This window comes from Vanessa cardui, chromosome 11 (genome assembly GCF_905220365.1).
Source record: "Vanessa cardui chromosome 11, ilVanCard2.1, whole genome shotgun sequence".
Taxonomy (NCBI): domain Eukaryota; kingdom Metazoa; phylum Arthropoda; class Insecta; order Lepidoptera; family Nymphalidae; genus Vanessa; species Vanessa cardui.
In genome coordinates, this window is record NC_061133.1 from 6,084,804 (window position 1) to 6,098,441 (window position 13,638).

General features: G+C 28.6%; 3 protein-coding genes across 3 annotated transcripts; all 3 read left to right on the forward strand.

Moving 5' to 3' along the window:
* Nucleotides 1-2,767: 2,767 nt before the first annotated feature.
* Nucleotides 2,768-4,916, forward strand: LOC124533478 (putative zinc metalloproteinase C607.06c). Its single transcript, XM_047108789.1, has 2 exons — nucleotides 2,768-2,943; nucleotides 3,244-4,916. Exons 1-2 carry the CDS (start codon nucleotides 2,941-2,943, stop codon nucleotides 4,894-4,896), a joined length of 1,656 nt encoding a protein of 551 aa, XP_046964745.1. The 5' UTR covers nucleotides 2,768-2,940; the 3' UTR covers nucleotides 4,897-4,916.
* Nucleotides 4,882-9,669, forward strand: LOC124533480 (glycolipid transfer protein). Its single transcript, XM_047108791.1, has 6 exons — nucleotides 4,882-5,164; nucleotides 6,670-6,936; nucleotides 7,008-7,063; nucleotides 7,353-7,462; nucleotides 7,662-7,812; nucleotides 8,375-9,669. The coding sequence occupies exons 2-6, from the start codon at nucleotides 6,807-6,809 to the stop codon at nucleotides 8,546-8,548; spliced, it is 621 nt and encodes a 206-aa protein (XP_046964747.1). The 5' UTR covers nucleotides 4,882-5,164; nucleotides 6,670-6,806; the 3' UTR covers nucleotides 8,549-9,669.
* Nucleotides 9,670-11,823: 2,154 nt separating this feature from the next.
* On the forward strand, nucleotides 11,824-13,592 carry LOC124533479 (39S ribosomal protein L16, mitochondrial). Its single transcript, XM_047108790.1, has 5 exons — nucleotides 11,824-11,960; nucleotides 12,044-12,121; nucleotides 12,274-12,431; nucleotides 12,728-12,970; nucleotides 13,329-13,592. Exons 1-5 carry the CDS (start codon nucleotides 11,930-11,932, stop codon nucleotides 13,542-13,544), a joined length of 726 nt encoding a protein of 241 aa, XP_046964746.1. The 5' UTR covers nucleotides 11,824-11,929; the 3' UTR covers nucleotides 13,545-13,592.
* The last annotated feature ends 46 nt before the right edge of the window (nucleotides 13,593-13,638 follow it).

The following is a 13,638-nucleotide window of genomic DNA, read 5'->3' on the forward strand; positions in this document are numbered from 1 at the left end:
CGCTTACGCGGCTTTTTTTGTAGAATGCCCCTTATTCTAATGGTAATTTTTAAAGTAGATCTTGGAGTCCTAAATGTATAGCCACTAAACAGTGTATTGTTAAGTAGGTAAAGCTTCTAATATCAAAATGTCGATACTACTATATATAATCAGGCATACGGCAAAATAATATTTTTTTTATCATAAAAGTCAATATATACTATATTCCTTTCAGAAACCATTCAATTATAAAAAAAAATGACATAATTTTAACTCAAAAATACATTACTTATGCATGATTTGCAACATTTAGATATCATATTTGGTGATCGCCTATAAAAAAAACGGCAAAAAAACTACACAAGTGTTGTTGGAAACTAACAATAAAGTGTACCCGTAGATGATTAAAGTTCGCACTTTAAAAGTACTACAAATAATATGTACCTACCTTACTTTTTAAAGCTTGTATATAGTGATACTCATTACGCATGTATTTTTTTTAATAAAATAATCCGCTGAATCGTGTGAAAATGTAGTAAAAAATTGGCCGGAATTCAATATGTATTATTATGCGTCAGATGAAATTGGTTTGGATTCGTATCATAACTTTCCGCTCAAGATATGGCAGACAAAACAACAATCAAATCAATTACCATCTCCAAGACGTGACTTTTCAGAATTTTGAGTCTCGAGAATCTGTTAACATAAATATTTATTAAACTCCAAATATAGTACGAAAGTGGAATGCTATAATTATCAGTAAGATATAACACATTACATATTTTGATCTTTTTGCCGTTTGCGCTTCAGATTGTAACAATAATGCAGCTCTCAAACGTTTTTATCTACATCATCCCAGCTGTGGGCATTTAGAGTCTGTTAATTTGCTTACATGTTAGTTATCAACAACTATGCTATGTTTGGATTGTTTTAGTATTGGGAATACTGTAAGTATTGTGATTCCTGCTGCGCTACTATATATATTTATGGCAATCCATCCAAGACGATACACTAAAAATATACAATATTTCAGTTATAATATTAGAATGACGAATGCTTTAAATAAGAGCTATATATTATTTCATTCTCCGACAAAAAAAAAATATCATACTTAATTCCAATATTCCATTCAAAAATCTAGTAATGATTTTATAATAATATTTTAGGATATTATGATCATCACAGGATAAGAAGATTTCTCGAGTTATGAACAATGACTTTAAGCATTTATTTTCTTTACGTAGTAATAGTTATATGATGTCAGAAATTTTGATCCCTTGTGCATTATTTTATAGTAAATATTTTTTTGAAACGCATTTCAAAATATTATTTTCGCTTTACGAATGTTATTCAAAGAGGCATTTACAAAGCAATATAATAACCTGGTTATCTGTTCAGCAGAAGTCAAAGGCATTGAAAAAACTTGAAGTGAATACACTTCAAGACCGAGCGAAATGGAAAAACACTGTGAACAATCTTCCCCGCCTGAAAAATAGGGTAAGGGGGAAGACAAGTATGGCAAGAGACAGATATGCAAATAAATAACTGAATACAATTTTATAAATAGATGATAATAGATAGTGGACAACGCATAAACACCGTAAATAGAAGGTACACATTCAAGCAGAACTATTATGATCACACTCAATAATATATCTATAAATATCATAAACTACTGAATGAAGCGGTGATATTTTGTATTGCTATTTTGAGTTCCGGTGTGAAATGTGGGTAAGCGAATGTTATTGAATTGCATAACATGTCATGTTTCACGGCAATGCTTTATTATATCGTCTTGGTAGTTAATTTTTTTATTCCATATTCACAATAAAAGCAAAACACTTATTTTTCGTAAAACATGATCAATGTATTTGTATTAAATGAGAATAGTTCAATAGAAAATTACGGTTCGTCAAATTTCTATACAGATAAGCAGAATGCGTGTCGAGGGGAAATTGACCTGACAATATTTGTGACAGAAGATAGATGCGCTTACTTCATACATAAAACATAAAACTGTTATGCGTCTTCTATCTGTAATGTAATATGTAACTAACGATAACCTTAATCTAAAATAAATCGTCATTCTGAATCTGCTTTGGAAAAAAATATTTACACTGGGTGGTGTTTACATAAAAAAAAATATTTCCATGGTAACAGCGAGAAAATATAATCCTTAAATAGTTACACAGGAACACAGTTCCCGCTAATATACAATAGCACATTACACACGCACCTATTAAAATAATGTATATTCTTATTTTCTACGTAGTACATGATAATGTAGTAAAAAACGCGAACTATAATATACTAAAAATTAAACATGCCTGTCAGATTTTCTCTTCTGTACCCACGAAATAAAACTTTGCAGCTAAGAATTTAACAGGCGCATTCGAAAAAGAAATGTTCTTATAATTAATAATGACATAGATGTATGCAAATGTTTACCATCACTTTAAAAGTAAAATAGAAAAGTTTTTGACCAACTTAGTTAATCCAATTACATTGTTGATTTTTGTTTTCGTAGATCACTCAATGAAAGGTCTTAGGAGATTAATTACGACAGAGTTATTTCTGTCAATATATAAACAGTTAAAAGTATATCATTATTAAAATAAGAATCCTCTCATTGAACGTGAATACGATACAAACAAAGAAGTACATTATTAACGGTAGTGACGCATTCACGTTTGTATTTGCTGCATCGCATCGTTTAAATTTCCCTCTTGGCGCCGGAGACAGCAAGTCTATACCTCCGGCGGGCATCGCAATCGTTACAAAGCGTCGGTCTGCATCGTTGGGCATGCGCACTCTAACAAACCGTTCAATCGGCTCAGAAGGAAGTGAGGAGATTCGACGCTGCACACTGGCGAGTAGCTGCCGTTCCGCCGTCTCGCCGCACCGCCCGCACCCGCAGTCCTCCCGCCGCGCCGGTTCTGCGCGCTCCACGCTAGCCGCATCATGGTGAGTCACTGTTCAGTGCGAAACTATTCATTTACGACAACCTTAGTGCAAATATTTTATAAATGAAATATGACAAGTACAAACAAACATGCACATGAGTCAATAAAATAACAATCGAAGCATATACTTTTAAATGTGTAGAAGTCATCGTCAAACTAAAAGATCACAATATAACATGTTTAACCTAATTATATGATGAGAGATATTCGAGAAGCCTGTTCTAGTACGAAATAATATCAAAGTCAATTAACCGAAAACAACCTACTGGCGTTAAATATATGTAATATATGAAAATTTCAGGTAATGGACAACCGAACAAATGAAGAAAATAAAAACGAACAAGACTCGGCTATATTTGTTACAAACTTTCAAAATGGAGAGACAGTAAACTATTCTCTCGTTTTAATTAAGGGGTTGATAACCACAGGAGCCTGTAATAATAATGAAAAAATCAAATGTACCGTTTCCAATAACGGAAATGAGTGTGATTCGCTTTGGGAGGTTTACAATAGAGAATTTAAAGTAATTATCGAACTGAAACGTGGTGAAAATGTTATTCATTTAAAATATTTTGAACAAAGAAAAACATTATTTTTAGGATATGAACCCAGGAGAACTAATCTTAAAGTAACGCCAGTGTATATAATCTGTCAAGGTCATGATGGATGTTTCCAAAGTCCTTCTGATATCGATAATTCTATAGAAAGCGCCTGCTCCCGTATATCGATAGGAGCTAAATTAATCCAGTCAATTACAGCTGAGAAACTTTACGAAAGCGGATATGGAAGAAAAACATTTCAACTTGAACATGAAGTTAATCCAAGAAAACCAGAATGCATCGTATTTAGAAGTAACCTAAATGTAAACAAAGCGAGGAAAATGAGACAGGGAGAACTGTGGTCACAATTTGGAAGAGAATTAATGCTTTCCGATTTAGGAAGTAATGAAAGAAAATTTCTTGGGTTCATCTCGTGCACTAGATATAAAGGTACAGACATCGATAAACAAATGACACACGACGAGATAGTTTCTTTGACTGAAGCATATGCAGCTTTAGGTGGTGGTGGGTTAGCATTGTTCGGCACCGCTTGTTTGTATACTTGGCCTACATCTGTGGAAGAAATAGTCCCAAAACTTGTAGACGCTTCTCCTGTTAATTCTCGTCGTTTCATGGATGATAGTGGCTACAGAGGAACTTTAGGTGGATGCTATGCTACGACCTTAGGTTCTGTATTGCATGAACTTGGACATACATTTGATCTTGGCCATACAAAAGATGGTATTATGGGTCGAGGTTTCGATAATATTGATCGCGTGTTTCTTGTTGGGGAGAGAAAATCAACTCTACTCAAAGATAATATGAATAACTATAATGGTAAACCAGTTCAACATTCTACAGTTTCTCTTCAACGTAATATCAGTGTAACGATGAACGTAGCTGAACCATTAAGAGTCTTAGGCCCGCGAAGTAAAACTACATTAGGTAATTTTGCTTCAATGTCAAAATCAGATATTGTAAGGCGAAGTCCAAACGTTACTCCAATAACAAGGCCATCAAGTGTTTACTCGACTATTACAAACAGACTTTCCGAATCTAAAAAAAATCTTAACCGGACCAATGGAAATGATTCAACATTTTGGACAAGAAATTGTGCAGTTCTTTTGTCTTACCACCGTTGGTTCAACAATGAATATGGAAGAGAGAGACAAGCTATAACGAGATATTTAAAATTTGATAAAAATAAAATGATGATAATATCCACGGCCGGAATACGCATAGTTGAAGTAAGGGATGATTCAAACGGTATGGTTTTAGATTCATATGAATTTACAAATCTATTACCCGAAAAGCGATTTTTAGTACCGTTCACCTTTTCACCAAAAACTAAAGTACTAACTATTGTGGTTGAAGATGACCTAGGAAATGTATTAAAACAAACATTCTCCTATTGAAACTTTAAAGTGAAATGTACTAAAAGAACTTACCGAAAGACATTTAGTGTCGTCGATTTTAAAGTGTTTATTTTTTTTCTTAAATTATTCTTCTATTAAAAATAAATGTGCTAAAAAGTGATTAAAATAAAACTTGGTGTTTTTAAAACTAATTACATGCTGTAATCGTTAAAAGACTGATTCGATCACATGTCTGGTAGAATATTTGTGATGGACTTTACTAACTGTTGTTTAAAAACGGATATTTCTGCAAACATCATTATAAAAGGTACATATTTTAATCTATTAAGAGAAGAGGCACTGTATAGGTATTTTATTTACTATTTATTCTATAGTATTTTTTTATTATAATATAACTTATATTGGTATTTATTGACGTTAATCTAAAATTAACATCAATTTTATAGTAACAATAAGTACATATATATTAAACGAAAAAGGTGTTTTTACAATATTGTCTTAAGAACTAAATTATTTTTTAATCTTAGGAAAGATTTTTAAAAAAGATATGTAGTTAATGAGCCATAATATACGTATATTATCTACCTCCAATAAATATCAAATTTAAAAAATAATAATAACTGCTGTACATGATGTTCAAGATGAGTAGCAGTGCCAAGACCAATTATGTGTGTAAATAAGCATCATAGAACGAAGCAAAATGAATGAATAAAATAATTATTTTCGTTCTTCAAATTATGGATTCATAACAGTTTTATAATTTTAATTTATACAAGTTTATTTCACAAAATTCCTGCGGATGATTACCGTATAAATGTATATTTCAAACACCTATTGAGTTGTTATTCATGAATAATAAAAAAAATTTAGATACGACGTTAAAAAAATACGACTCAAGTTTGAACAAAAACAAGTCCTACATTGAGCTTATATTAAACAAAATTTGAACCATTGATTTAAAGTCTTCATGAATTTTGTATTGTATCTTCTAGAAATGTTATATGCACATAATATATCATTACAACCATTATAATAAAACTGTTACATGTTACTTATATAATATGTTGCTAGTGTGGAAATACCCTTGTACAGCGATACCTTAGTAAATAAATCCTAGACAATAACAAAAATAAAACATTTTTAAATTGAAACTGTTAACTTAATTGTTGTTTAAATTATATATGTTAATTACAAGCATTTATAATGTTAATTACTACTACACATTTTAAAATAGTAATAATTTAAACCTAAAAAAAGCTGGGTATTCGTAATTAGAAAAAAAAAATACATTATTCCTGATTGATTTAATACTGAGTACCTTAAATCACAGAAGTGGAATTTATAGGTGACTTTAATTTTACGGCATTTTATTTAATTGGAATGTTATTTCAGATAAAATCGGATATTTGAATACGCTTATAAATATTATATCGGTCATTTATTTTTTCGTATACGGTAACAACTACGATATTATTTAGTAATATTTATTAATTAGGAATTGTTAAAGGATACAAAATAATTAGCTTCGAATAGTTTTAGTTACAAATAGTACTAGATTATTTAGAAAATTGTATTAATTAGTTTGCTTTGACTTATGTAATTAAAAATGTCAAAAACAAAACATAGTTTTGACATTTAAAACTTCTGTCACAGTTTTGTTTACTTTTTTGCAAGTTTCTTTGGATTCATATATTATAAATTTATTTTATTATTTTGACAACATGAAACAAAAAAATATATAAATTCAACTTAAATATATTATTATAATGTTACTAAACCTTTTTCAAAATAGAATTTTCCGTACTTTTTCAGATTACTACATATTTTCTGCATTGCCTATCGAATGATAAGAATACACTCATGATTGGTGATAAGAATCGATAATTTAGCTTCATGTTATCTTATAATTCATATATTAATGATTTTTGTGTAAGAAGTGTTGAGACAAAATGGATAGTACCGCTACAGCTACTAAAAAAGATTCTAACGCTCAAGACTTAATACCATTTCCCCATGTTAATGGAAAAATAAATGTAATAGAATTTCTGGAAGCAGCCAAAAATTTAATAACGTTAGTAGGTATGTACATTGACTGATGACCAATAAATCAGTAAGATTTTAAAAATTTAAAATCATTATTTTAATTACAGATCGTCTTGGAAAAGTATTTGCACCAATTAAATATGATATGGAAGGAAATGTTGAGGTAAATATAATAAATGGACCTAAAATTATATTAATTTTCAAATAATGAAATATGACTCATTTGCTTTATCATTTGAAATGCTTTCTATCATAATAAAAGTTTTTACAAGTATATGCTTACTTAGCCTTTAAATCTCTAATTGCTGGGTAATAACCATATTGAGGATAAAATTAGGAATTAAAAGGACCTATAATTCAAGGAAGTTTGCCCTTTAATATCCTGTTTGTTATTTTATGTTATCACTTTACATTTTAACATATGTTGATTATAATTTTCTATGTTATTTTAGAAAATTAAAAAATATGAATACAGCGAAGATTCATGTTTACTGCAATTGATGGCTGAAGAACATTCTAAGGGAGAATCTAAATCTGCTGAAGGTGTTTTGTGGCTGAACAGGTGAGGTCATGTTGTAAGCTCCTACCTAAATTAATATCATATGGCTTACCATGGTTAGATGTATCGTAATTATTTAAGAAACATAGTTGAGTTAAATAATTGTATTAATGAATTTGTATATACACTGCAGACTTCGAATGTAATATGGCAATGCTTTATTATCATGTCAGATTTATAATCATTACTTTTATAATTCCAGGGCATTGCTTTTCTTTGAATTGCTATTTCAAGAAATTATAGTAAGTCTACAATCAGACAATTATGATGTAAATATGAAAAATATATATACTATTGCATATGAAGGCTCAGTCAAGAAGTACCACAACTGGGTTTCTCAACAACTTTTTTCAGTAAGTATATAATACAACTTATAAATATATAATTAGGAGAAATTATTTTGCAGTACAGGTATACTATTCTTGTAATAGAAATGATTCCTTACTCTAAATATAAGTAAAATGACACAAATTTTAAACATATCTATAGACAATATGCATGCATATTAAGTATAGCGACACTTCGAAAACATTTAATAATTAACATATTGCTACAGCTTCATATGTACATATTTTTAACACCCTTTTTTAAGAGCAATACCTGATAGTGAATAGTTATTTTCTTTCAATAAAGTTCAGTTAATATTAATTTAAACTCAACGAAATATGGTTTTGTAAGTGTTTTTATTTTGAAATAATATATAAACTTATTTTATTCACATTATCTATACTTTATAAAGTTACAGAAATGCCTATGTGATTCAAAACCATTTCAATAACACATCTCTTTGAGATCTTTTTTCTATTTAAATATGTCTTGACTTATATGAGTTGAAGTAAAATGACATCAATTGAAATGTCTAAAAATTTTATGTATGAATTAAAGATTGAATGATTTTTAACTTTTGCATTTCAGCTTATCTGCAGAATGTCACCAACTCTACCGCAAATCTTGAAAGCATTAGAAGTTGAAGATGATATCAGTGGTTTTAAGACGAGACTTGTTTCTTTTAATAAAACATTACACATTGTTAGGTCGAAAATTGATAATTTCTTCAAAGATCAAAATATGTTTGTAGAATCAAAGTGATTTTATTCTGTAATCAAATTTTATAGTACAATTTATATATTTTTTTTTTAAATATTAACAATCATGTACAAAAAGTAATGAGGCTAAGATTTTTTAGTATACACTTAAGATTTTTTTTTCATTTGTTTGTACTATATTCTAAACCTTTAACACTGGTTATACCAAAGTTGTTTTTTTTTTTTACATTTTTTATATCAGTGTAAAATGAAAGTGATGAATATGTACTCACAATAAATACATTTATTTACAATATCACAATTGTTGTGGTGTAGATATTGACAAATAATGTAATTTAAGGAGTGAAAATAAATTAAGATTCTAAGTAAGAAGCAGTAAAAGTAACTGAATGAAAAAGTGTAATTAATGTATTGTATATATTTATTACAAATTAAAATATTGAAGGTAAACGACCATATTAAGTAGAATAAGTGGTCATTTGTTAGCAAAGCTTAGCTTATATTATCAGATCCATAAAGAGTGTTTATTTAATTTATTAAAATAAGTATGCATATTATGATAATAATTGTTAATGATCAAAATTAAAACACCTAATGAAAGTTGTCGGAATAACTAAAATTGCCTTAAAGTATAAATACTACAACTATTTGGATAGTGGTAAATTACTAATTTTATACTTACATTCTTTTTCTGACATACCAAGTCAAAGACAATTTTGTATGATGTACAACATCGATAATATTAACATGTGTGGGATGAAGTGGAAAGTTATACTTATTAAGAGTACATAGTATTTTAATACTTAAAGTATTATATTAAGTGAGAAAATTGGCAATAGATATTTTGGTGCTGTCAGATTTATTTTTCTCGAGTCCTGAACACCAGCAGTCCTATGATAAATTATTACTTTATAATGGTGTTAGTAGTACATTTATAAATATGAAGTGCTTTTATTTCATTTAATAAATTATCAATAATCAAATATTTTTGTATCATCGTATAAAATGACCATATTTTTAAATTATAAAAAGTAAAAAATAATTCAAGTCAAAAAATTATTGCATATTCAATTTACACAGATAAAAAAAAGTGTAGCCATGTATGTATAAACAGTATATTGATTTTACCAATGTGAAAAGCTTTAATAAAAATCTTTAAAATTGTTTTATTTTTTTATTCGCTACCATATTCATAATATATGTATATTGATTTATCAGCTTGTACCGTAGTAATTCATTTTACATCAAAAATTAGGGGGATTTATTTGTGCGTATTTAAATTCTGTAAAATCAGGTCAGGCTAAAAAACTCAATAGTTGTAAATGTGAATTGTGTGTTGTAATGTGAATCTTCGATATCGATTATTTTAACAATTGCAAAAATTGCATCAAAATTCTAAGTGTTGTAGAAGTGAACACATTCCTTATAATCTCTAACGTTACGTATTATCTTAACGTTATTATACCTATTAGGATTAGACAAGCGCCTTAAATTATTGAAACAAAAAATTCATTAATTTACATTTATATCTTTGGAGTGAGACAAATATATTGTTTTTGCTACGGACGATGCTTGTTTTAAAGCTAAGAAACTGTATACTGTTTCTACGATTATGATGCTCCACAGTCCAGCATGTAAAATAAGTTCAACTGGGGTGCTATCTAAATATGAATTAAATAAAAAAAAAGAAACAAGAGGCATTTGCATCAATACTGTCAACATCAAGAAACCCCCCAGTTCTGGAACCTGAAATTACAATTTAAAAACAAACTTTATAAATAAAACCAACAAACAGACATATGTAACTAACTAAACCGCAGGTACCGCATAGTAAATGAGTTAGCTACATATTAATTATTTGGTCTACCCACACTATATCTTTTCTCTTGAATACAGAAAATATTCAATCATTTTTTTTCTTAAAACGTAATATTAGGAAAAATTATTTGTAGTCAATTTCTCTCAAATATTCTAGTCAAAATTTAGGCGATAAAATAATGCTAGTATTAATTAATTGAATTTCTAAATGCATTGATGACATTCACTAAAGACGAGGATTAAAAATAAAATAAAATACAAGTTGTAAAGGAAGTACTTACTCTGCAGGATAAATTTCCATAATGACCAAGGTAGAGTCGTATAATTTCTAATACAGTTAATAATATAAAAACTGTAACTGATAAGTATTTTGAAAGATGCCCCAGCCTTTCAATCTAAAATTTAACATAAACATGGATTGTTTAATATACATATTACTATTTAATAGCCGTTGATTTATTTATTGAATTAGTTAAACTTCAACTTATCACTATCAACTTAAAATTAACAATTAGTTATTACAGGCTCACTTATACATTATAGGTACATTTGGTAGCAGATATATGTTAGTGAAATGTCATACAAAATATAACTTTAATTAAAAAACCATTAACTAACTGTATAAATAATTTATACCTTTGACCTATAACTATGAAAGTAATACTCACCTTCGTATACAAGAAATACCCATTAATTACAACCCAAGCGAAATAAAGATATAAATTAAAAAATAAACATTTTTGTAATCGTAACATATTCGCATAATCCATTTAATATTTTTAATTAACAGGATTTTTAAAGGAGGATACGATTCAATTATTTGTGTATTAATTTTGTTGTCATAGCAATGGATATTGTGTATTTACAAGTCAATCCATACATATATCATTTTTACAAGAATAATATTCATAGTCATAAATATTATTCTTGTAATAAGTAATAATATTATATCAATTGAATATAAAAATATTTTGATGGCTATATGTGAGGTTACATTTAAAAAAGCCGCGTTTTTTACTATCGCGCCAATTTGATTTACTTTCAAATTTAAGGGCTGCCAGTCAGACAAATTATACAGAATTAAAAAAAAATTAACATGCAAACTACAACAGTGGTTCTGTAAAGTTATGGATAACATTTATCGTTTAATTTTCACTAAATTTCCAACGACCAGTCTAGTAACTTATAAAATATTATCGTTGTAACTCTGGTAAAGCTTGTATTTGAATTTTTATTTTTGTATCCAATTATAAAAGATATTCTTCACACAAGTTGGATACGTAAGGTAAAGGACAATTTTATATATTGCTAACTTTTATATACCAGATAAATACCCACACGTAGGTACACATTGTTTACTTAATAATAAAAATCAAATAAATATTATTTATATTCAGCAATTTTGCAATCAATTTTTGTAATGGTTGTATTTAGAAATATAAAAAAATCGTGGACTGAAATTTTAAACTGTACTTTACATTATAAACATAATCTGTCCGAGTCAGATTGATGAAGTAGATGTCATTTTGACAAATCAATTCATATAACCAACAAATATATTGAAAAAACTAAAAAACGAACAGAATAATACTGATATAATTCCAGAATGATGTCCAATAAAATAAAATTATGCTTAGGTATGTAATTGAAATACTTTATTTGATAAATTTAAAATCTAAATCATTTTAAGTAATTTATTTCGTTATTTTTTATTTTCCAGGAATACTTCGGCCAGAGAAATTACAATTAACTCTAACGTCGGGCATTAAGTACTTTGCACCACCAAAAAATTACGATGGTAATAACTTTGAAATATGAAAATAAAAATACATTAATACAATTTTTTTTAGTTAAATGATTACCTTAAAGGTAATATACTAACTATAATAGGTATTCTTATAACTTATAAACATATGCATTATGCTGAAATTTTATTTTCTTTTAAAACAGATATTGTATTACCCGAACGTCAGAGACTAAGAATATATGATAAAGTTCCACTGTATCCATCTAACCTTAAGCCACCCAAAATGCAAAAACGGCTACGATATATGAGAGGACCCGAAACTTTGCATAATACATTGCAACTCAAACAATATGGTGTTATGGTGAGTAGGTTAATACAATTCTAGTTCTTGCTCTAGGTATATTCCACTTTGGAAAACTTGAATGTATGAATTGTGAATTTTAAATTTGATGTATATCAATATTAAAAAGAAAGACACTATGTTGGTTGGTCATGTTACTAAAGTCATTTATTTCACTGAAATCACTAATATTGCCTTTGACCCAAGCGACCAGTATCAAAAAAGGATTTTGTCAGGAAAAGCCCTCAATCATCTTTACAATATGTATATGTTAAATTTATTAAAAACAAATTGATAACAATCAAATATATTTGTAGGCCACTGGTGGAGGTAGAATGCGTCATGAACACTTTGAAATGACACGTCTCCAAGTTGCGAGGAGGTTGGATATGAAAAGAATGTATGCTATATGGAGAGTAGACCCACCGTGGCAACCTATCACTAAGAAGGGCCAAGGTCAACGTATGGGTGGAGGTAAAGGAGCCATCGATCATTACGTTACTCCAATTAAAGCTGGAAGAATAATTTTTGAAGTTGCCGGTAAATGTGAATATGCAGAGGTAAGATACATTTATTTAATTTATTATTATGCATAATAGACTGAGCAGCTTTGGTTAATCCATCTATACCACTTGACTCTCTCTGATTTCTTAGTATCTTTATTCACTCTATTTTTGAATTACTTAATTCAACTTGACATCACAAAATGCTTGGCCATCTTTGCTGTGGGTAAAAACTGTTGCTTATAAAGTGCTTCAAAGGAGTTGATACTGCCATTTGGGGTTGCAGCATAAGATTAAATCCTACTTGCTAAGGGTTGGACACCTTTGAAATAATTTCCCATTCTTTTAATTTCACCTTTGAATGAAGATAATTTAATAATTGAATTTCAATTTACTGTATTTCTAATATTTTCAGGTACATGATCTATTGAGAATTGTTGCTGAGAGATTACCCTTCAAAGCTGTCCCTGTTTCTCAAGACATTTTGGAGAAAATGGAGGCAGATGAAAAGTGGAAGGAAGAAAACAACCAAAATAAATATACATTCAAATACATTATTCAAAATAATATGGGAGGTTGTCATAGGTTTATCTCTAAGTATGATCATAAGTGGTATGGCAAATATGTATAACTTTAATATATAAATTTAATAGAATAAATAAGTAGATGTTAAATTTTATTGAGTGTTTTTTTTACAACATTTTAACATTAGTATCATTTATTAA

Excerpts from the sequence above, each read along its gene's own strand:
- LOC124533480 (XM_047108791.1), top strand. The coding sequence starts at position 6,807 with ATGGATAGTACCGCTACAGCTACTAAAAAAGATTCTAACGCTCAAGAC. Across the intron at positions 6,937-7,007 it reads AAATTTAATAACGTTAGTAG|ATCGTCTTGGAAAAGTATTT; the intron begins GTATGTACATTG and ends TTTTAATTACAG. Across the intron at positions 7,463-7,661 it reads GGTGTTTTGTGGCTGAACAG|GGCATTGCTTTTCTTTGAAT; the intron begins GTGAGGTCATGT and ends TTATAATTCCAG.
- LOC124533479 (XM_047108790.1), top strand. The coding sequence starts at position 11,930 with ATGATGTCCAATAAAATAAAATTATGCTTAG. Across the intron at positions 12,122-12,273 it reads ACCACCAAAAAATTACGATG|ATATTGTATTACCCGAACGT; the intron begins GTAATAACTTTG and ends CTTTTAAAACAG. Across the intron at positions 12,971-13,328 it reads GTAAATGTGAATATGCAGAG|GTACATGATCTATTGAGAAT; the intron begins GTAAGATACATT and ends TAATATTTTCAG.